Below are 21,398 nucleotides of genomic sequence, written 5' to 3'. Positions count from 1 at the left end.
TTCTTTCAGATATACAACCTGAATGCCAGAATTTGTCTTTCAAATCCAAGAATCTGCTAAACTTAATCAGTCTGAATAGATTTTGTTTATCACCTGCTATTTGAACCTTCCTTCCCCTCTCCGATCCCAGTGCTGTCCCTTCTCATGGTATTAATCACCTATAACTCCAGAATTATTGGGTGGCATTTACTAGCTGAGCTAAATGACCATTGAGAACACTTTGTTCTACTGGTCACAGAGTACCTTGTCCAATTGGCCATTTATATGTTTAAGATGGACAGGAAGGGGATGTTTTAATTCACGGTTGGGAAGCTGGTGGTATGTCTAGTGTCTCCATGGAAACCTAATCTTAACCTACATTCCACAGGCCAGCCTTCCCATTGAATCAGCCGACATGAGAACTTAACATGAGAAATAGAAGCAGGAGTAGGCCTTTCGGCCCTTTGAACACATCCTGCCCTTCAGTAAGATCATGGCTAAACCCCTGGGGTCAGATCTCTCAAGATTCACAGCTCTCTGATGGAGCTCAAGAAGACCAGACAGTCCTGTGCCAATTCCCACACACACACACAAAAATATTGAGACTAAGACCAAGCTAATACGAATTATAACAAGCATTACAATTGCATATTGAGGACCAGGAATGTGCTGTGCTCACTGCTGTTTACAGGGTCAGTATTAAATTTGCAATAAATTCAAAACTTGAAGAGAATGAATAGGTTGGGGTGATTTTAAAGAAAGCTGAGGAGAGACTTGATAGAGGTGTACAAAATTATAAGGGGAAGAGATGGAGCGCACAGGATAAAATTGTTTCCCTTGGTGGGAAATTCTAGAACCAGATTCAAGATAAGTGGCGAGGTGAAATGAGGAAGAACCTTTTTTACGCAGAGTGGTGGGTGTCTGGAATTCACTGCCCAAGTTGGTGGTGGAGGCAGAGACCCTAAATTCTTTTAAAAAGTACCTGAATCTGCACCTTAAATGCTGTAAGCTACAGGGCTATGGACCAGGTGCAGGAAGATAGGATTAGAAAGGGCACCTGGTTGTCCTCGGGCTGGCATGGGCAAGATGGGCCGAATAGTCTCCTTCCATGCTGTAACTTTTCTATGGTTAATTTCCTGTGTTTGCAAGTCCCTCTAATTCCTTCTTCAGTGTCTGATTTTATCAATCTGTGCATATTTACTGCAATACTATACAGCAACGATTATCAGTTCACTAAATTCACTGTTCAACTAGTTTTGAACTCACTAGAAATGACTTGAAACTAGTTAATGTCCCATGAAAAGGATCAGCAACTGACTGATTTAACAAGATTGTGAAGTGGTCACTGGGATCTTAGACAGGAAGCAAAGAGTTGGCATAAATGGGTCTTATTCCGATTGGCAGGCAGTGACCAGTGGAGTTCCACAGGGATCTGTGCTAGGACCCCAACTATTCACATTATATATTAATGATTTGGACAAGGGAACTGAATGTATTATCTCCAAATTTGCAGATGACACAAAGTTGGGTGGGAGGGTGAGCAGTGAGGAGGATGCAGAGATGCTTCAGTATGATTTGGACAAGCTCAGTGTGTGTGCATCTGCATGGCAGCTGCAGTACAATGTGGATAAATGTGAGGTTATCCACTTCAGTAGTAAAAATAGGAAGGCAGATTATTATTTGAATGAGTATAAACTGAGGGAGGTGAATACTCAGCGAGACCTTGGTGTCCTCGTGCATCAGTCAGTAAATAAGCAGGTACAGCAGGCAGTAAAGAAGGCAAATAGTATGTTGGCCTTCATGGCGAAAGGATTTGAGTATAGGGAGAGGGATGTTTTGCTGCAATTGTATAGGGCATTGGTGAGACCACACCTGGAGTATTGTGTGCAGTTTTGGTGACCGTATCTGAGGAAGGATGTCCTTGCTATAGAGGGAGTGCAATGAAGGCTAATTCCCTGGGATGGTAGGTCTGTCATATGAGGAGAGATTAAGTCGGATAGGATTGTACTCATTGGAGATTAGAAAAGTGAAAGGGGATCTGATAGAAATGTATAAAATTCGAACAGGCCGGCACGGTGGCACAGTGGTTAGCACTGCTGCCTCACAGCTCCAGGGACCTCAGTTCGATTCCCAGCTTGGGTCACTGTCTGTGTGGAGTTTGCACATTCGCCCCGTGTCTGCGTGGGTTTCCTCCGGGCGCTCCGGTTTCCTCCCACAGTCCAAAGATGTGCAAGTTAGGTTGATTGACCATGCTAAATTGCCCCTTAGTGTCCCAGGATGTGTAGGTTAGAGGGATTAGTGGAGTAAATTTGTGGGGTTAAGGCCTGGGGTGGGATTGTTGTCAGTGCAGACTCGATGGGCCGAATGGCCTTCTGCACTGCAGGGTTCCTATGATTTCGTGTATGAGGGTTAGACAGGGTAGGTTGAGAAAGAATGTTCCCAATGGTGGGGAAGTCCAGAACTCGGGGTCATAGTTTGAGGATAAGGGGTAAACCTTTTAGAACTGAGGTGAGGAGAAATTTCTTCACCCAGAGGGTGGTGAATGTGTGGAATTCACTATCAAAGAATTGTAGTTGAGGCCAAAACATTGTGTGGTTTCAAGAAGGAATTAGATATAGCTCTTGGGGTGAAAGGGATCAAGGGATATGCGGGGAAGAGGGGATCAGGATATTGAATTTGATGATCAGCCAAGACCATAATGAGTGGCAGAGCAGGTTCAAAGGGCCAAATGGCCTCCTCCTGCTTCTAGTTTCAATGTTTCTATGTATGTTTCTGTATGTTGAATAAACCACAGTTTAAACAAAACATTTCAAGACAAACGTAAATTTCCTGATATTTGCAGACCCCAAGCTTCAACTGTACTTTAGACAATGTATTGATTTTTTTTATTCTTTCATGGCAAGGCCAACATTTACTGTCCATCCCCCTTGCTTCCCAGGCCAGTTAAGAGTCAGTCACATTGCTATGGGTCTGGAGTCACATATAGGCCAGATCAGGTAAAGATGGCAGATTTAATTCCCTAAAGGGCATTAGTGAACCAGATGGGTTTCTCCAACAATTGATGATAGTTTCATGATCATCATTTGAATTTTATTTCCCAATTTTTATTGAATTCAAATTTCACCACCTGCTTTGGTGAGATTCGAACCCAGGTTCCCATAGCATTACCCTAGGTTTCTAGATTACTAATCCAGTGATAATATCACTGCACTACTACTTCCTGAACACAACCTGGAACTAATCGGAGCTCCTGAGGAAATGCCGCCTTCCAGGTCATTGACTATTGTGGCCAGGTGGGAAATTTATTTTTTTAACCTTGCTGCAAGAGATTCCATTCAAATATGTTTCTCTGGAATCAGTGCTGGGAATATTGTAGATTTGTTTTGTTCAGACAATCTGTGGTTTACTCCACATATTGAAGGTGTATTAATGAGGTAAGGAACACCTCAACCATGACAGCCAGTGTCAGCTGTGGTGCAATTGCTAACGCTCTCACCTCTGAGTCTGAAGGTTGTGGGTTTAAATCCTATTTCAGACACTGGGTTAAAAATCAGGTCTGAGACTCGAGTTTTGGCTGCATTGGTGGCATTGACACCTTTGTATCAACAGATTTACGGTATTGTTTCAAAATGTAGGCTCGGCTGAAGCATTGCTGCAAAGTCAGAGTTATCCTCCTTTAGGTGAGATGTTACCTATGACTAGGTGAATTCTCCAGGTATCCTGGCCAGCAGTCCTCCCTCAACCAATGACGCAAAATAAACGGATTCATTGCTGATTGTGGGATTTGCTGTGTATAAAAATGGCTGCTGCATTTCATTGTTTAACACTGCAGAAGGCCCCCATTTGGCTGTCTCAGGAATTCCCCAGATTAATTCACAGATGATCCATAGCTCCAAGTACAATGAGTGAGTGAATGATAAAGCTATTGTTTGCAGTTATATCTTTAGCTACCCAAACTCTGATATTCCCCCTCTAAACCTTTCCGCCTCTCAACTTCTCCTTGAAGCTGCTCCTTTAAACCTTCCACCTTGACCAAACCTTTGGTCACCTGTCCTAATCTCCCCTTCTGTGGCTCGGTGTCAAATTCTGTTTAATTGTCATTCCTGTGAAGCACCTTGGGATATCTTGTTACATTAAAGGTGCTATATAAATACAGGTTGTTGTCAAGTGATTGATGGGTGTCTGAGAGATGCAATGAGGTCCCTCGATTAGAGGTCGTTTTAATTTTTGGTTATGCTTTCAGTCCCCTGGGAGGTACAAAGCTCGCACTGATGGTAAAAACCAAGATTCAGAAGAAATGTTAATTAAAAGCGGTGATGTGGTACAGTTAATGCACGAAGATGGTGAAGGACAATGGTAAGTGTGGCTGGCTTTTTCCAATGTAAGGCAGTCCTTGCTTCCCCATGCCATTATGTAGACTTCCTTCAACTGCATCTGTGCTATTTGCATTTGAATCAATCACTCCATGTGGCAACGGTTCCATATTCTAAACATTCTAATCACAGGGTTGGGGGAGGGGATACGGGGTGGGGGAGGGGATACAGGGTGGGGATTCGGGATGGGAGTGGGGATACGGGGTGGGGGAGAGGGTACGGGGTGGGGGAGGGGATGCAGGGTGGGGGAGGGGATACAAGTTGGGGGGAGAGGATATGGGATGGGGATACAGGGTGGGGATATGGGGTGGGGAAGGATGTAAATTGTTGCCTTTACCTTAACAGCCCAACTCCCTCTGTCAAATTGATTTCCACAATTTCGGGGATGGGTTTGGGAAAATTACAGTCACTATAATAGCAATAGACATGATCCAATCAGGTTTCGACCTTGAGCGGAGATGGTAGAGGATCATTGAGATATTTCTGCACAAGAAACATTCAATGACATTAAGCCCATCACAAGAGAACTCCAGCTGCTTATTTTCTGAGTCCGTTTGATTGGTGATGTAAAATTTGGAGGAACTTTCAGTAAAGCTTATTTATGAGTCAAAATTAAGGTTTTCATTAACGCTGCAATGAAATTACTGTGAAATTCCCCTCGTCGCCACAGTCCGGCGCCTGTTCAGGTCAATGCACCCTAACCAGCACGTCTTTCAGAATATGGGAGGAAACCCACACAGACAGGGGGCGAATGTGCAAACTCCACACAGACCCAAGCCAGGAATTGAACATGGGATCCCTGGCGCTGTGAGTCAGCTGTGCTAACCACAGTGATACAGTGCTGCCCAGTGCAGTATCATTGAAAATAGACAGCATGATTTCTCTCTGTCCTTTATGCAAACGCTATATTTGTTGGCCGGGATTCAGTTCATGACGTTTCGATGGATTGAAGTTTCTGTTTGAGATTGGATTATACTGAATGTTATTGCCAGAGGAAAACAAAGAGCCCAAAGGATCATCAAAATTCAGAGTGAGAGGAAACCAATGACACTTGATGATTACCTCGACGGATTGAATGAATTCTCTGGTATTTGTTTACAATATTGAACTGTAATCCCATCTCAAACCTGGCTTCTCACTGAGACTGATGTCGAGTTAAGCAGCTCCGATGTCATTGGTTATGATAACAATTAGTTTGAGCACCGGGGAAAGCTCCCGTCCTTGTCTTTGAAATCGTGTCACAGGATCCTTTATCTCCACTTGAGCGGGGCGGCACAGCCTTTATTTAACATCTCCTTTGAAAGTCTCACCTCTGACAGTGAGGCAGTCTCTGAGTGCGGCATTGGGACTGTTGGCTCAGAGTGAGCGTTTGAACCTTTGCGCTGGTAAACCACTGTTATGTCCTGATAACCACTGTTATGTTCTGATAACCACTGTTATGTTCTGATAACCACTGTTATGCCCTGAAGACTGGACACACCCCTACCGGTGCTGCCTGAGGCTCCTCTCCTGTTCACTGGGGTATAAAGGTGGCTGCTCCTCCCCTTCGCCTCATTCTGGTCCGGTCTCTTGGTTAGAGTTTACCGTAGAGTTAGTTCCCTTTTATAGTTAATAAAAGCCTATTATTCCAGATTCCGTCTCTGGGTGTTGATAGTGCATCAATTTTATTAACTATATTAAAATTTTCTTGTGATGGAGGAACTCTTGAAGCCAGACAAACTCGAGTTGGACCCTCAAGCCGTGGGAGCCTCTGATAGTTTTGATCACTGGCTAAAATGTTTCCAGGCTTTCCTCGACGCCTCTGCTGTCGTCCAGTCCGAGGCTGACAAACTCCACATGCTCCACGCACGAGTAAGCGCCGTCGTGTATGCTACCATCCGGGACGCCGACACGTATACGGCCGCAATCGAACTGCTAAAAGGCCAATACCACAAGCGGCCTAATGAGGTCTACGCACGACATCTACTAGCTACACGCCGACAACAGCCGGGTGAGTCGTGCGACCAATTTCTGCGCGCATTGCGGGTGCTCGCCCGGGCCTGCAACTGTACGGCAGTATCAGCTGCCCAAACCACGGAGGACTTAATCCGGGACGCCTACGTCACGGGCATCGGGTCGAGTTATATCCGACAGCGGCTGCTGGAAGAGGGTGGGCAGGACCTGCAGAAAACCGTGGCGCTAGCCGAATCGCTGGAGCTGGTCTCCCGTAATCTTGAAGCTTACACCCCCGACCACGTGAGCACATCGTGGGCACCGCTGCCACTACCTCCCCAGTACTCAAGCGGGCTCCTGACCCACACCACGCCACGTGCAGTCCACCACTCTACTGCTGCGGCAGTCTCCAGTGGTCCAAAATGCTACTTCTGCGGCCTAGGAAAGCACCCCCGACGAAACTGCCCGGCGAAGGATTCGTTCTGCTCCGCATGTGGGAAGAAGGGCCACTATGCGAAGGTCTGCCGGGCAAAGTCCACCTCAAGGTCCAGTAGCACCGTGTGCGACCCACAAGAGCCGCCATCTTGGACGACATCGGCCGCGTGTGACCCGCGGGGACCGCCATCTTGGATGATATCGGCTGCGTGCGACCCGCGGGGGCCGCCATCTTGGATGATATCGGCTGCGTGCGACCCGCGGGGGCCGCCATCTTCGACGCCATCAGCCGCGTGCGACCCACGGGGGCGGCCATCTCCGACGTCGTCAGCAGCCTGTGACTTCTCACATGCCTCGACAGTGGCGACGATTACCCTGGACCAGTCCCAGCCTCACCAACTCGCCAGGTCCATAATGGACATCCAGGTAAATGGCCACGTGGAGCATTGTTTGTTTGACAGTGGGAGCACAGAGAGCTTTATTCACCCTGATACGGTGAGTCGATACGCCCTTTCCGTGCGGCCCGTCAAACAAACGATTTCCATGGCATCGCAATCCCGCTCCGTAAATGTCCTCGGATACTGCGTAGTGACCCTGATGGTGAGGGGCACGGTATATGAGAATTTCAGGCTCCTCGTGCTGCCTCATATCTGCGCGGCTGTACTCTTGGGGCTGGATTTCCTGACCCACCTGAGGAGTGTGACTATGATTTATAATGGGCCTCTTCCCCCGCTCTCCGTCCGCAACCAGCAGTTTCAAAATTGCCCACCGCGCACAACCTGCAGTCTCTCAACTCTTAAAATCACCAATCCCTCTCTGTTCGCTAATCTTGCCCCTGGTTGCAAGCCTATCGCCACCAAGAGCAGGCAGTATAGTGCTGGAGACAGGGCCTTTATCAGGTCCGAGGTCCAACGGCTCCTCAAGGAGGGGATCATTCAGGCCAGTACCAGCCCCTGGAGAGCTCAAGTGGTAGTCGTAAAGTCTGGTGAGAAACACAGAATGGTTATTGACTACAGTCAGACCATTAATCGATAGATGCAGCTGGACGCATACCCTTTTCCTTGCATATCTGACGGGTGTTCTCCACCATTGACTTGAAGTCGGCATACCACCAGCACCCGATCCACCCGGAGGACAGGCCATATACGGCCTTTGAGGCGGATGGTCACCTATACCATTTCCTTAGGGTCCCTTTCGGCATCACTAATGGGGTCTCGGTCTTCCAGCGTGAGATGGACCGAATGGTGGACCAGAACGGGCTACGGGCTACCTTCCCGTACCTGGATAACGTCACCATCTGCGGCCATGATCAGCAGGACCACGACGCCAACCTCCACAAATTCCTGCACAGCAAATCTCCTTAACCTGACCTATAATAAGGAGAAGTGTGTATTCCGCACACACCGCCTTGCCATCCTCGGGTACGTGGTGGACAACGGGGTCATTGGCCCCGATCCCGAACGTATGCGTCCCCTCCTGGAACTCCCCTTCCCCACTAGCATCAAAGCACTGAGAAGATGCCTGGGCTTCTTCTCGTACTATGCCCAGTGGGTCCCCAATTATGTGGACAAAGCCCGTCCGCTGATCAAATCCGCATCTTTTCCCCTGACGGCAGAGGCCCGTCTGGCCTTCGATCGCATCAAAGCTGATATAGACGAATCCATCCCGTTCCAGGTGGAGAGCGATGCGTCTGACTTCGCCCTAGCCGCCACTCTTAACCAGGCGGGCAGACCCGTGGCCTTCTTTTCCCGAACCCTCCAAGGCCCTGAAATTCGACACTCCTCTGTCGAAAAAGAGGCCCAAGCCATAGTGGAAGCTGTACGGCACTGGCGCCATTACTTAGCTGGTAAACGGTTCACCCTGCTCACGGACCAACGATCCGTCGCCTTCATGTTCAATAATACACAGCGGGGCAAGATCAAAAATGATAAAATATTGAGGTGGAGAATCGAACTCTCCACCTACAATTACGATATCTTGTACCGGCCCGGGAAGCTCAATGAGCCCCCGAATGCCCTGTCCCGTGGAACATGTGGCAGCGCGCAGGTGGACCGGTTGCAGGCTCTCCACAATGACCTCTGCCACCCGGGGATCACCAGGCTTTTCCATTTTATTAAAGCCCGCAACCTTCCCTACTCCGTTGAGGAAGTCAGGTCTGTAACTAAACACTGCCAGGTCTGCGCAGAGTGCAAGCCGCACTTCTATCGGCCAGATAGAGCGCACCTCATAAAAGCCACCCGCCCTTTTGAATGCCTAAGCGTCGACTTCAAAGGGCCCCTCCCCTCTTCTGACCAATATCTATTTTCTGAATGTGATAGATGAATATTCACGTTTCCCCTTTGCCATTCCCTGCCCGGATATGACCTCGGCCACAGTCGTCAGGGCAGGTCTCTTCACTCTGTTCGGTTACCTCAGCTACATCCACAACGACCGGAGATCCTCCTTCATGAGTGATGAGCTCCGTCAGTACCTACTCTCTAAAGGCATAGCCTCGAGTAGGACCACCAGCTACAACCCCCAGGGAAACGGACAGGTGGAAAGAGAGAACGCAACAGTCTGGAAGGCCGTTCTACTAGCTCTGTGGTCTAAGGGTCTTCCAGTCACCCGCTGGCAAGAGGTCCTCCCTGATGCACTACACTCGATTAGGTCCCTCCTGTGTACAGCAACCAATGCCACTCCCCACAAACGAATGTTCGCGTTCCCCAGGAAGTCGTCCTCGGGGTCATCCCTACCGTCGTGGCTGGTGTACCCCAGCCCTGTTCTGCTCCGGAGGCATGTTTGGACCCGGAAGTCGGATCCCCTGATCGATAGGGTCCAGCTCCTCCACGCCAACCCCCAATCTGCCTACGTGGCGTATCCCGATGGGCAAGAGGACACAGTCTCGATTCGAGACCTGGCACCCGCGGGTGCCCCGGAGTCCACTCCGCCCCTCAACCCCGCAGCCCCAAAATCTTTTGGTCTCCAAACAGCGCCAGGGTCAGTGCTCACACCTCTCACCCCTGTGTACATAGAACATAGAACATAGAACATTACAGCGCAGAACAGGCCCTTCGGCCCACGATGTTGCACCGACCAGTTAAAAAAAAAAACTGTGACCCTCCAACCTAAACCAATTTCTTTTCGTCCATGAACCTATCTACGGATCTCTTAAACGCCCCCAAACTAGGCGCATTTACTACTGATGCTGGCAGGGCATTCCAATCCCTCACCACCCTCTGGGTAAAGAACCTACCCCTGACATCGGTTCTATAACTACCCCCCCTCAATTTAAAGCCATGCCCCCTCGTGCTGGATTTCTCCATCAGAGGAAAAAGGCTATCACTATCCACCCTATCTAAACCTCTAATCATCTTATATGTTTCAATAAGATCCCCTCTTAGCCGCCGCCTTTCCAGCGAAAACAATCCCAAATCCCTCAGCCTCTCCTCATAGGATCTCCCCTCCATACCAGGCAACATCCTGGTAAACCTCCTCTGCACCCTCTCCAAAGCCTCCACATCCTTCCTGTAATGTGGGGACCAGAACTGCACACAGTACTCCAAGTGCGGCCGCACCAGAGTTGTGTACAGTTGCAACATAACGCTACGACTCCTAAATTCAATCCCCCTACCAATAAACGCCAAGACACCATATGCCTTCTTAACAACCTTATCTACTTGATTCCCAACTTTCAGGGATCTATGCACACATACACCTAGATCCATCCCTCTGCTCCTCCACACTATTCAAAGTCCTCCCGTTAGCCCTATACTCAACACATCTGTTATTCCTACCAAAGTGAATTACCTCACACTTCTCCGCATTAAACTCCATCCGCCACCTCTCGGCCCAACTTTGCAACCTGTCTAAGTCTTCCTGCAAACTACGACACCCTTCCTCACTGTCTACCACACCACCGACTTTGGTGTCATCAGCAAATTTGCTAATCCACCCAACTATACCCTCATCCAGATCATTAATAAATATTACAAACAGCAGTGGCCCCAAAACAGATCCCTGAGGTACACCACTTGTAACCGCACTCCATGATGAATATTTACTATCAACCACCACCCTCTGTTTCCTATCCGCTAGCCAATTCCTGATCCAATTTCCTAGATCACCCCCAATCCCATACATCTGCATTTTCTGCAGAAGCCTACCATGGTGAACCTTATCAAACGCCTTACTAAAATCCATATATACCACGTCCACTGCCTTGCCCCCATCCACCTCCTTGGTCACTTTCTCAAAAAACTCAATAAGGTTAGTAAGGCACGACCTACCTGCCACAAAACCATGCTGACTATCACCTATCAATTCATTACTCTCCAAATAACTATAAATCCTATCCCTTATAATTTTTTCCAACATCTTGCCGACAACAGAAGTGAGACTTACCGGTCTATAATTCCCGGGGAAGTCTCTGTTCCCCTTCTTAAACAATGGGACAACATTCGCTAACCTCCAATCTTCTGGTACTATACCAGAGGCCAACGACGACCTGAAGATCAGAGCCAGAGGCTCTGCAATCACTTCTCTTGCCTCCCAGAGAATCCTTGGATAAATCCCATCCGGACCAGGGGATTTATCTATTTTCAGACCCTCCAGAATATCCTGCACATCCTCCTTATCAACTGTAATACTGTCTATTCTACTCCCTTGCAACCCAGTGTCCTCCTCAGCTATATTCATGTCCCCTTGCGTGAACACCGAAGAGAAATATTGGTTCAATGCTTCACCAATCTCCTCCGGTTCCACACATAACTTCCCTCTGCCATCTATAACTGGCCCTAAACTTGCCCTAACCAACCTTCTGTTCTTGACATACCTATAGAACGCCTTAGGATTCTCTTTAACCCTATCCGCCAAAGTCTTCTCATGTCCCCTTTTAGCCCTTCTAAGCTCGCTCTTCAACTCCCTCTTAGCCAATCTAAAGCTTTCTAGTGCACTACCCGAGTGCTCACGTCTCATCCGAACATAAGCCTCCTTTTTCTTTTTAACCAACAAAGAAACTTTTTTGGTGCACCACGGTTCCCTAGCCCTACCAATTCCGCCTGAGCACCGGGAACCGTCACCACGCACCCGGCAGTTGGACGAGGCTGTGGATGGGTCCGATAATCGGGTTTTGGCGCCCGAACCGACACCTCAATCTCCGCAACTGACTTCGCGGCCATCGGAACCGACATCGCAAACTACACTACGGCGGTCGCAGCGGCGGATCAAGCTACCGAAACGACTTAATCTGTGACTCTGTGTATATATAGTTCCACCCATCTCACCCCCGCTGGACTCTTTTTTTTAAACAGGGGATGAATGTGGTAAACCACTGTTATGTCCTGATGACTGGACACACCCCTACCGGTGCTGCCTGAGGCTCCTCCCCTGTTCACTGGGGTATAAAGGTGGCTGCTCCTCCCCTTCGCCTCATTCTGGTCCGGTCCCTCGGTTAGAGTTTACTGTAGAGTTAGTTCCCTTTTATAGTTAATAAAAGCCTATTATTCCAGATTCCGTCTCTGGGTGTTGATAGTGCATCACGATGCAGGGTGAAAGACAAGTGTGTGACTCACTGACTGCAGCAAACCTATTCACAAAGGAGGAGTGTGCGGTTCAATTCAGGATTTGTTGCATTGCGGTGAATTGTTGAATCCAATGGCCAGAGGGTGAAGAGGAATCCGGTAGACATCGATGGCCCACCCTTTCCTCACACTCCTTCACCTTGTCATCTCTCGCTATTGGAGAATGTTCCCCTGACTCAGATTAATGAGGAATGAAATGAGTGAGATGGAGAGCGTGAGGAAAATGTCAGTTTCAATTGTACTCTGGGCCTGCATTTCTTACAAATTTATTACCGAATCGCACCACTTAATAACCAATGATCACATCTTGGCGAGACTATGACCCTGCCAATGTACACAATGTTGGCTGTTTTATCTTTTTTGTTGCAACATTGCAGATGTGGAAATGTTGTTGGAAGGAACTGTGTCTGTATTCAGCTGAAAGTACTGGCCTTGAGCAGGTTTCCAATGTGAAATCTATAAGACACTCAATGGTCTATAAAACAAAAACAGGCCCAGTGGCAACAGCAATAACTTACATTTATTTAGCGCCTTTTATGCGACTCTTTTTAGTGTCTCCCACCAACTTTTACAGATGCACCATAAAAAGCATTCTTTCTGGTTGTATCACAGCTTGGTATGGCTCCTGCTCGTGAATGTAGCCCAATCCATCACGCAAACTTAGCCTCCCATCCATTGACTCTGTCTACACTTCCCGCTGCCTCAGCAAAGCAGCCAGCATAATTAAGGATCCCATACACCCCAGACATTCTCTCTTCCACCTTCTTCCTTCGGGAAAAAGATACAAAAGTCTGAGATATTACGTACCAACCAGCTCAAGAACAGCTTCTTCCCTGCTGCTGTCAGACTTTTGAATGGACTTACCTTGCATTAAGTTGTTCTTTCTCTACACCCTAGCTATGACTGTAAAACTACATTCTGCACTCTCTCATTTCCTTCTCTATGAATGGTATGTTTTGTCTATATAACGTGCAAGAAACAATACTTTTCACTGTATGCTAATACATGTGACAATAATAAATCGAATCAAATCAAAATCACCAAGGACAGATTACTTACAGCAGAGGGACAGGCCATTAGGCCTTCATTAAGAACAGGCCTGGCCAGTGCTTATAATCCACATGGGTCTCCTCTCTTCCTACTTCAGCTCTGGCTATCAGCATATTTCTCCCTCATCTTTTTTTGTAATTCTTCAAAGGAATGCAGGCATTGCTGGCTGGCCAGGATTTATTGCCCATCCCTAATTGTTCTTGAGAAGGAGGTGGTGAGATGCCTTCATGAACATCTGCAGTCCTTCTGTTGTAGGCACACCTACAGTGCTGTTAGAGAGGGAGTTCTATGATTTTGACCCAGCGACAGTGAAGGAACGGTGATATATTTCCAAATCAGGATGGTGAGTGACTTGGAGGGGAACCTCCAGGTGGTTTTGTTCCCATGTGTGCTGTCCTCGTCTATCTAGATGGTAGAGTTCATGGGTTTGAAAGATGCTGTCGAAGGAGCCTTCATGAGTTGCTGCAGTGCATCTTGTAGATGGTACATACTGCTGCTCCTGTGCATTGGTGGTGGAGGGAGTGAATATTTAAGGTGGTGAATGGGGTGCCAATCAAGCGGGCTGCTTTGTCCTGGATGGTGTCAAGCTTCTTGAGTGTTGTTGGAGCTGCACTCATCCAGGAAAGTGGAGAGTGTTCCATCGCACTCCTGACTTGTACCCTGTAGATGGTGGGCAGGGATTTTGAAGTCAGGAGTGAGTTACTCTCTGCAGAATTCACAGTCAATGGATGTTGTTAATAGGGGCATTCAGTGATGGTAGTAGCGTTATATGTCCATTTGCCTTCCCAATTACCTGCTCAACTTGTATGCTAGCTTTTTGTGATTTATGCACAAGGACCCCAAACCCCTCTGTGCTGCAGCTTTCTGCAGTCTTTCTCCATTTAAATAATATTCAATTCCTTTATTATTCCTACTAAAGTGCATAACTTCATATTTTCCCACATTATATTCCATCTGCCAAATTTTTGCCACTCATCCATCTGTCTGTATTCCTCTGCAGACTCTGTGTCATGCTCACCACTTGCCTTCCCACCTATTTTTGTGTCATCTGTAGACTTGGCAATCGTACATTCGCTTCCAAGTCATGAATACGTATTGTAAATAATTGTGGCCCCCGCACTGATCCCTGTGGCACTCCACTAGTTACAGGTTGCCATCCTAAAAATGACCTTCTTATCCTGACTCTTGTATACGTCTACTGGTTCCCCTTTATCTGTACTTCAGATTCCGAATCATTTATAAAATAACAAACAGTGATCTAAACACAATCCTTACATAGAACCACTTCCTATCAACATGAGTCACAGAAGTGACTGGTGCTCCAGTTTAATTTCAATCATTTGCTATATTTTCTTTAGAACTTTTGGAGTATGGAATATTTTACCACAGATTGCACCTTTTAAAGGCACTGGAGGTCAGTATTGGAAGGAGATAGCATGCGAGGTATCAGGGCAGTGGAGCTAGCTTTTGGATTGTTTTAGCAACGAAAATGGCTTAATGGTTAACACACACACTCTGTAATATTCAAAGGTTTGTGAAAAACCTGAACCGGGGACAACAAGCTTGGATTTCTGTCAACAGTTTACAGATCATTGTTGGTGACTGTCGCTCTCAAGCCACCAGCTCATCAGGTAAGGAGACAACACTCACAACCAGATATTGGACTGGAAACCTTGTGTTGCATATGGCGCTGCTCAACATTGCAACAGGAGAAGGCCATTCAGCCCCTCAAGTCTCTTTCTTCATCCAATTAGATTGTGGGTTGTCTGCACCTCAACTCCACCTATCCATCCCAGATCCATGAACCTTAATAGCTTTCTGCCCTTCTTTGACAAAAAAATGATTAATCTGTTTTGGAATTCTCATTTGACCCCCTTCATCCTGACCCACCAAAGCCTTACAGCTTTTCTGGGGGAGAATATTCTAGAAGTTTACATCTGAACTTGGCTAAAGTCAATTCACTTCACGTCTTTTCATTACAATGTCACGCACAGAATGGTGACATTGATAATGATGCTGGTTTTTGTACAGTCCTGCTACATTGCGTAGGTGACATCAGGTGGATTACAAGGTGTAATTTTGGAGTGAATGAGAGATCCAGACAGCAGTTCTGTCAGTGGTTTGTTTGTTAGGAACAATGATACACTCTACCCCATTCTTTTCAGGGGAAAGTGGAAGTTTGGATTCGTGTGCAGATCCTGACTCTGCAATTTGCTATCTCCAGGTGTGACTGTTGTGTAACTGTGATCAGGTGAGGTAGTGATTCAATGTTAAAGTTAATAAGAGAGGCATTTGCTGCGGGTAAGATTGTGTCCTTGGTTCAGGCACTTGTTAGGCAAAATCCAGGGTGCAATATTTACCTTTCCAGAGAAAACCAGTAGGTTTGAACTCTGCAATCTTCTGATGAATTTGAACTGTCCAGCTTTGTCTCGGGTGGAAAAAGAAACGTTATTTTCAAGTTGTTTGGGTTTTTTAAAGCTTCTGATTGAAGCGTTCAGATGATTTAATGCTTCAATCCCTTCGAATCACTCTTAAACGTGACAGAAATGCCCCATGTGTGATGATAGAGAGCCTGCTGTCACTAAGGCAAGACAAAAGCTCACTGAGGAATGAAATTCGCGGTTGGAAATTGTTTAAAGACTGAAGAATGAACAGCCGATATTGGTAAGTGCTTAGACTACCTCCTCTGATACTGAGAACTATGTGTGAGTACATAGATGGCTGTTAATGTCGATCTGCGCTCGGAAGGTTCTGCCTCAAATAGGAGAGAGCACCACGGACGATGGAGCTCTGGATGAGTTGCTGCCTCGAGATTTTCTCTCCTTGTGTTTTCGCTGGAGAATATGGCTGATTTGTGGGAAGGAGTTGCATTGTTGTGTATGAACAGTGTGTGCTGGAATGTATGGCCCAAGTGTGTTCGCAATTACGGAGGATTTCACAGCACCGTCCCTGACGTTCAGCATGGAATCATCACCTTGGCGAGGGAGCTTGGCTTTGATAAAGTGGAGGAGGCTGGTGTGGTGGAATTGCTTGAATCGCACAGAGAGGAATTGTCCAATGAAGGCTCAATGTGGCTCGAGAGCCAGGGAGCTGCAGAGGAAGATCGCACTGAAACACCAACTGCTTGGAATTTCTCAATGAAACAAAACTGTTAGCTTTCCAACCCATCGAAGAGGAAATGGAAATCTTCACCGAGGTTGATTCAAACAGCGATTGCAGCTACAGAGTGAACAGGTTGCTCAACGATACCATTAACTACCACGAGGAGAAGAAAGAAAACATCCAGCAGTCTTTACACAAACCTTTCAGGGTCATTGATGACCTTGGCCCCTTGTCTCATTAACTACACCAGGATCTGGCTGCTCAACTTACATTGTCTTCAGTTCAAAGCCCAAATCACTCCAACATCAGGCACTGAGCTTCTATACGCAGAAGATACCTGTATGGGCAGCACGGTGGCACAATGATTAGGGACCTGAGTTCAATTCCGGCCTCGGGTCACTGTGTTTGCACATTCTCCCCACGTCTGCGTGGGTTTCCCCCGGGTGCTCCGATTTCCTCAAAGATGTGCGGATTAGGTTAACCCTAGTATCAGGGGGATTAGCAGGGTAAATATGAAGGGTTACAGGAATAGGGCCTGAGTGGGATTGTGGTCGGTGCAGACTCGATGCGCCGAATGGCCTCCTTCTGCACTGTAGGGATTCAATGATTCTGTGTCTGAGCTCGCTGAGAAAATGCGCCTCCCGCTACACACCTAGGAAACATAGATCCTCTTGCAGCAAGCTCCCACAGCAGCTTAGATCAACTGTAATATCCCGGAAAATTGGATCCCATTTTTCACATCATTCCCTTAAAGGCAGACGTGGATGATGAAATTCATCATTGCCTCCAATAGGAGACTCATCAAACTGACCTTTCCCGCACCTCCTGCCCCACATCTGGCAGCATCTGCAGATCTCACATTAGAGCAGAAACCATCCCAGAACCCAGTGAATCGAGTGGATTCGAGACACTGTTCAAAAAGAGGGTGGTACGTGTTATCTAATTTACATTTATACAGTATTTATTTTATATTTAGTTATTTTATTTTACCCATTGAAAAGCAGCCTCCAATTCGAAGCCAGGAAGTGATTGCCAGTGTCATAGAGCCTACAGATTGTTTAATCCATTGTTATGTCAAGATGCAAAGCCCAATGAATGGACTGCAGTTCATTAAAATCCTCAAGGCGGGATTTTCCGGCCGCACTCGCCCCACGGCCGGGAAAAATCCGCCCAAAGTGCTCGAGACAGAAAAGGAAAGTGAGGGAATTCAGGAAGTGTAGGCAGCGAAAGGGAAAGATTTCCAGAAGTTTCCTGCATTCCAAAATGAAGAGTTAGAAGCAGAGAATAAAGTCGCTGACCCAGCAAGACTGAATGCTGGGCGGAACGTAACTCATATTCTAGTTTTAAAGTTTAAGTATTCATGTCACAAGTAGGCTTACATTAACACTACAATGAAGTTACTGTGAAAATCCCCCAGTCGCCACACTCGAGCACCTGCTCGGGTACACTGAGGGAGAATTTAGCATGACCAATGCACCTAACCAGTTCGTCTTTTGGACTGTGGGAGGAAACCGGAGCACCCGGGGGAAACCCACGCAGAAACTGGGAGGATGTGCAGACTCTGCACAGACAGTCACCCAAGCTGGGAATCGAACCCAGGTCCCTGTGCTGAGTGGCTTTTGCTACCAAATAGACCTGTTGGACTTTAACCTGGTGTTGTGAGACTTCTTATTGTGTTTACCCCAGTCCAAAGCCGGCATCTCCACATCACCACCGTGCAGCCAGCCCACCTTGAGATAGAGGCATACATGGGCGTCACAGTGGCACAGAGGTTAGCACTGCCGCCTCACAGCACCAGGGACCCATGTTCAATTCCGGTCTTGAATCACTGTGCGGAGTTTGCATGTTTTCCCCATAAGAACATAAGAAATAGGAGTAGGCCATCTAGCCCCTCGAGCCTGCCCCGCCATTCAATAAGATCATGGCTGATCTGAAGTGGATCAGTTCCACTTACCCACCTGATACCCATAACCCCTAATTCCCTTACCGATCAGGAATCCATCTATCCGTGATTTAAACATATTCAACGAGGTAGCCTCCACCACTTCAGTGGCCAGAGAATTCCAGAGATTTACCACCCTCTGAGAGAAGAAGTTCCTCCTCAACTCTGTCCTAAACTGACCCTCCTTTATTTTGAGGCTGTGCCCTGTAGTTCTAGCTTCCTTTCTAAGTGGAAAGAATCTCTCCACCTCTATCCTATCCAGCCTCTTCATTATCTTATAGGTCTCTATAAGATCCCCCCTCAGCCTTCTAAATTCCAACGAGTACAAACCCAATCTGCTCAATCTCTCCTCATAATCAATACCCCTCATCTCTGGTATCAACCTGGTGAACCTTCTCTGCACTCCCTCCAAGGCCAATATATCCTTCCGCAAATAAGGGGACCAATACTGCACACAGTATTCCAGCTGCGGCCTCACCAATGCCCTGTACAGATGCAGCAAGACATATCTGCTTTTATATTCTATCCCCCTTGCGATATAGGCTAACATCCCATTTGCCTTCTTGATCACCTTTTGCACCTGCAGACTGGGTTTTTGCGTCTCGTGCACAAGGACCCCCAGGTCCCTTTGCACAGTAGCATGTTGTAATTTTTTTCCATTTAGATAATAATCCAATTTGCTATTATTTCCTCCAAAGTGAATAACCTTGCATTTGTCAACGTTATACTCCATCTGCCAGATCCTCGCCCACTCACTCAGCCTGTCCAAATCTCTCTGCAGACCTTCTACACCCTCCACACGATTCACTTTTCCACTTATCTTTGTGTCGTCTGCAAACTTTGTTACCCTACACTCAGTCCCCTCCTCCAGATCGTCTATATAAATGGTAAATAGTTGAGGCCCCAGTACTGATCCCTGCGGCACGCCACTAGTTACCATCTGCCAACCAGAAAAGCACCCATTTATTCCGACTCCCTGCTTCCTGTCGGATAGCCAATCCCCAATCCACGCTAACACCCTACCCCCAACTCCGTGTGAACCAATCTTCTTCAGCAACCTTTTGTGAGGCACCTTATCAAACGCCTTTTGGAAATCCAAAAACACCGCATCCACCGGTTCCCCTCCGTCAACCGCACTAGTCACATCTTCATAAAAATCCAACAAGTTTGTCAAGCACGACTTTCCCCTCATGAATCCATGCTGCGTCTGCTTAATCGAACCATTCTTATCCAGATGGCCTGCTATTTCTTCTTTAATGATGGATTCCAGCATTTTCCCAACTACAGACGTTACGCTAACCGGCCTGTAGTTACCCGCCTTTTATCTATTTCCTTTTTTAAACAGCGGTGTAACATTAGCCGTTTTCCAATCCACCGGCACTACCCCAGAATCCAACGAATTTTGATAAATAACCACTAACACATCTGCTATTACCTCTGACATTTCTTTCAGTACCCTGGGATGCATTCCATCCAGGCCTGAGGACTTTTCCACCTTCAGTCCCGTTAGTCTACCAAGCACTGCTTCCCTGGTAACATTAATTGTATTGAGTACCTCTCCTCCGACCAACCCTCTATCGTTAATATTCGGTAAACTATTTGTGTCTTCCACCGTGAAGACCGACACAAAAAACGTATTTAAAATTTCAGCCATTTCCTCATTTCCCACTATTAAATCCCCCCTCTTGTCCTCCAAGGGTTCAACATTCACTCTTGCCACTCTATTCCTTTTTATATATTTGTAAAAGCTTTTACTATCATTTTTTATATTTAGAGCTAGCCTAGCTTCATAACCTATCTTTCCTTTCTTTATCGCTTTCTTAGTCGTTCTTTGTTGTTTCTTAAAGTTTTCCCAATCTTCCGATTCTCCACTATTTTTGGCCACTCTGTACGCATCAGTCTTTAATTTAATACTCTCCTTAATTTCCTTCGTTATCCACGGCTGGTTATCCCTTTTCTTACAGTCCTTCTTTATCACCGGAATATATTGTTGCTGAGTACTGAAAAGGATCTCCTTAAAAATCCTCCACTGTTCCTCAGCTGTCCTACCTACCAGTCTGCTCTCCCAATCCACCTTAGCCAATTCAGTCCTCATCCTATCGTACTTCCGTCTGTTCAAACAGAGGACACTGGTATGGCACCCTACTTTCTCCTCTTCCATTTGTATCAGAAATTCGACCATATTGTGATCACTTGACCCAAGAGGGTCCTTCACAAGAACATCCTTAATTCTACCTACCTCGTTACACATTACCAGATCTAAGATAACTCGTTCCCTCGTCGGTTCTGTAACATACTGTTCAAGGTAACTATCCCGACAGCATTCTAAGAACTCTTCCGCCATCCCACCCCTTCCAACTTGAGTCAGCCAGTCAATATGCAGGTTGAAGTCCCCCATAATTATTGCCGTTCCGTTTTTGCATGCATCCATTATTTGCTTGTTTATAGCCCTCCCCACCTCAACATTATTATTTGGGGGCCTATAGACCCATGTCTGTGTGGGTTTCCTCTGAGTGATCCAGTTTCCCCCCACAGTCCAAAGATGTGCGGATTAGGTGAATTGGCCATGCTAAATTTGCCTCTTAGTGTCAGGGGGACCAGCTAGGTAAATGCATGGAGTCATGGGGATAGAGCCTGGGTGGGATTGTTGTCGGTGCAGACTCGATGGGCCGAATGGCCTCCTTCTGCACTGTAGGGATTTTATGATTGTACATTTCATTATTAGTGTTTTAAGTTATTTGTTGTACTTGTCCATCCTTTTTCAGTGGATTTTTTTTCTCAGGAAAATAACAGTCCCACAGAACCTGATGCAGGACAACTTTCCTCAGCATCAATGCTGGGCTGCTGGTATCATTGGGCGCTGCTGCTTGTAGTTTGCTCAATGTCCATCTCAAGCAGGATGCAATAGCTTTTGAGGATGGCACACAGATTCACCAGGCTAAAGACAGATTGCACAGACAAGGCTTAAGTGTCAAAGAGATATTGTGTGGCTATTAGCCCATAGAACCACACACACACACTCAGTCA

General features: G+C 46.9%; 1 protein-coding gene across 1 annotated transcript in view; it reads left to right on the top strand.

The window, feature by feature from the left end:
- mcf2a (MCF.2 cell line derived transforming sequence a) overlaps window positions 1-21,398 on the top strand; it is a 190,478-nt gene that overhangs the window by 156,091 nt on the left and 12,989 nt on the right. Inside the window, exons 28-29 of the mRNA XM_078211752.1 lie at window positions 4,223-4,335; window positions 14,858-14,958. Coding sequence (XP_078067878.1) covers window positions 4,223-4,335; window positions 14,858-14,958 — 214 coding nt within the window. The remainder of the gene's footprint in view (window positions 1-4,222; window positions 4,336-14,857; window positions 14,959-21,398) is intronic.

This window comes from Mustelus asterias, chromosome 4 (genome assembly GCF_964213995.1).
Source record: "Mustelus asterias chromosome 4, sMusAst1.hap1.1, whole genome shotgun sequence".
Classification (NCBI taxonomy): Eukaryota; Metazoa; Chordata; class Chondrichthyes; order Carcharhiniformes; family Triakidae; genus Mustelus; species Mustelus asterias.
This window is presented reverse-complemented; position numbering and strand designations above follow the sequence as displayed.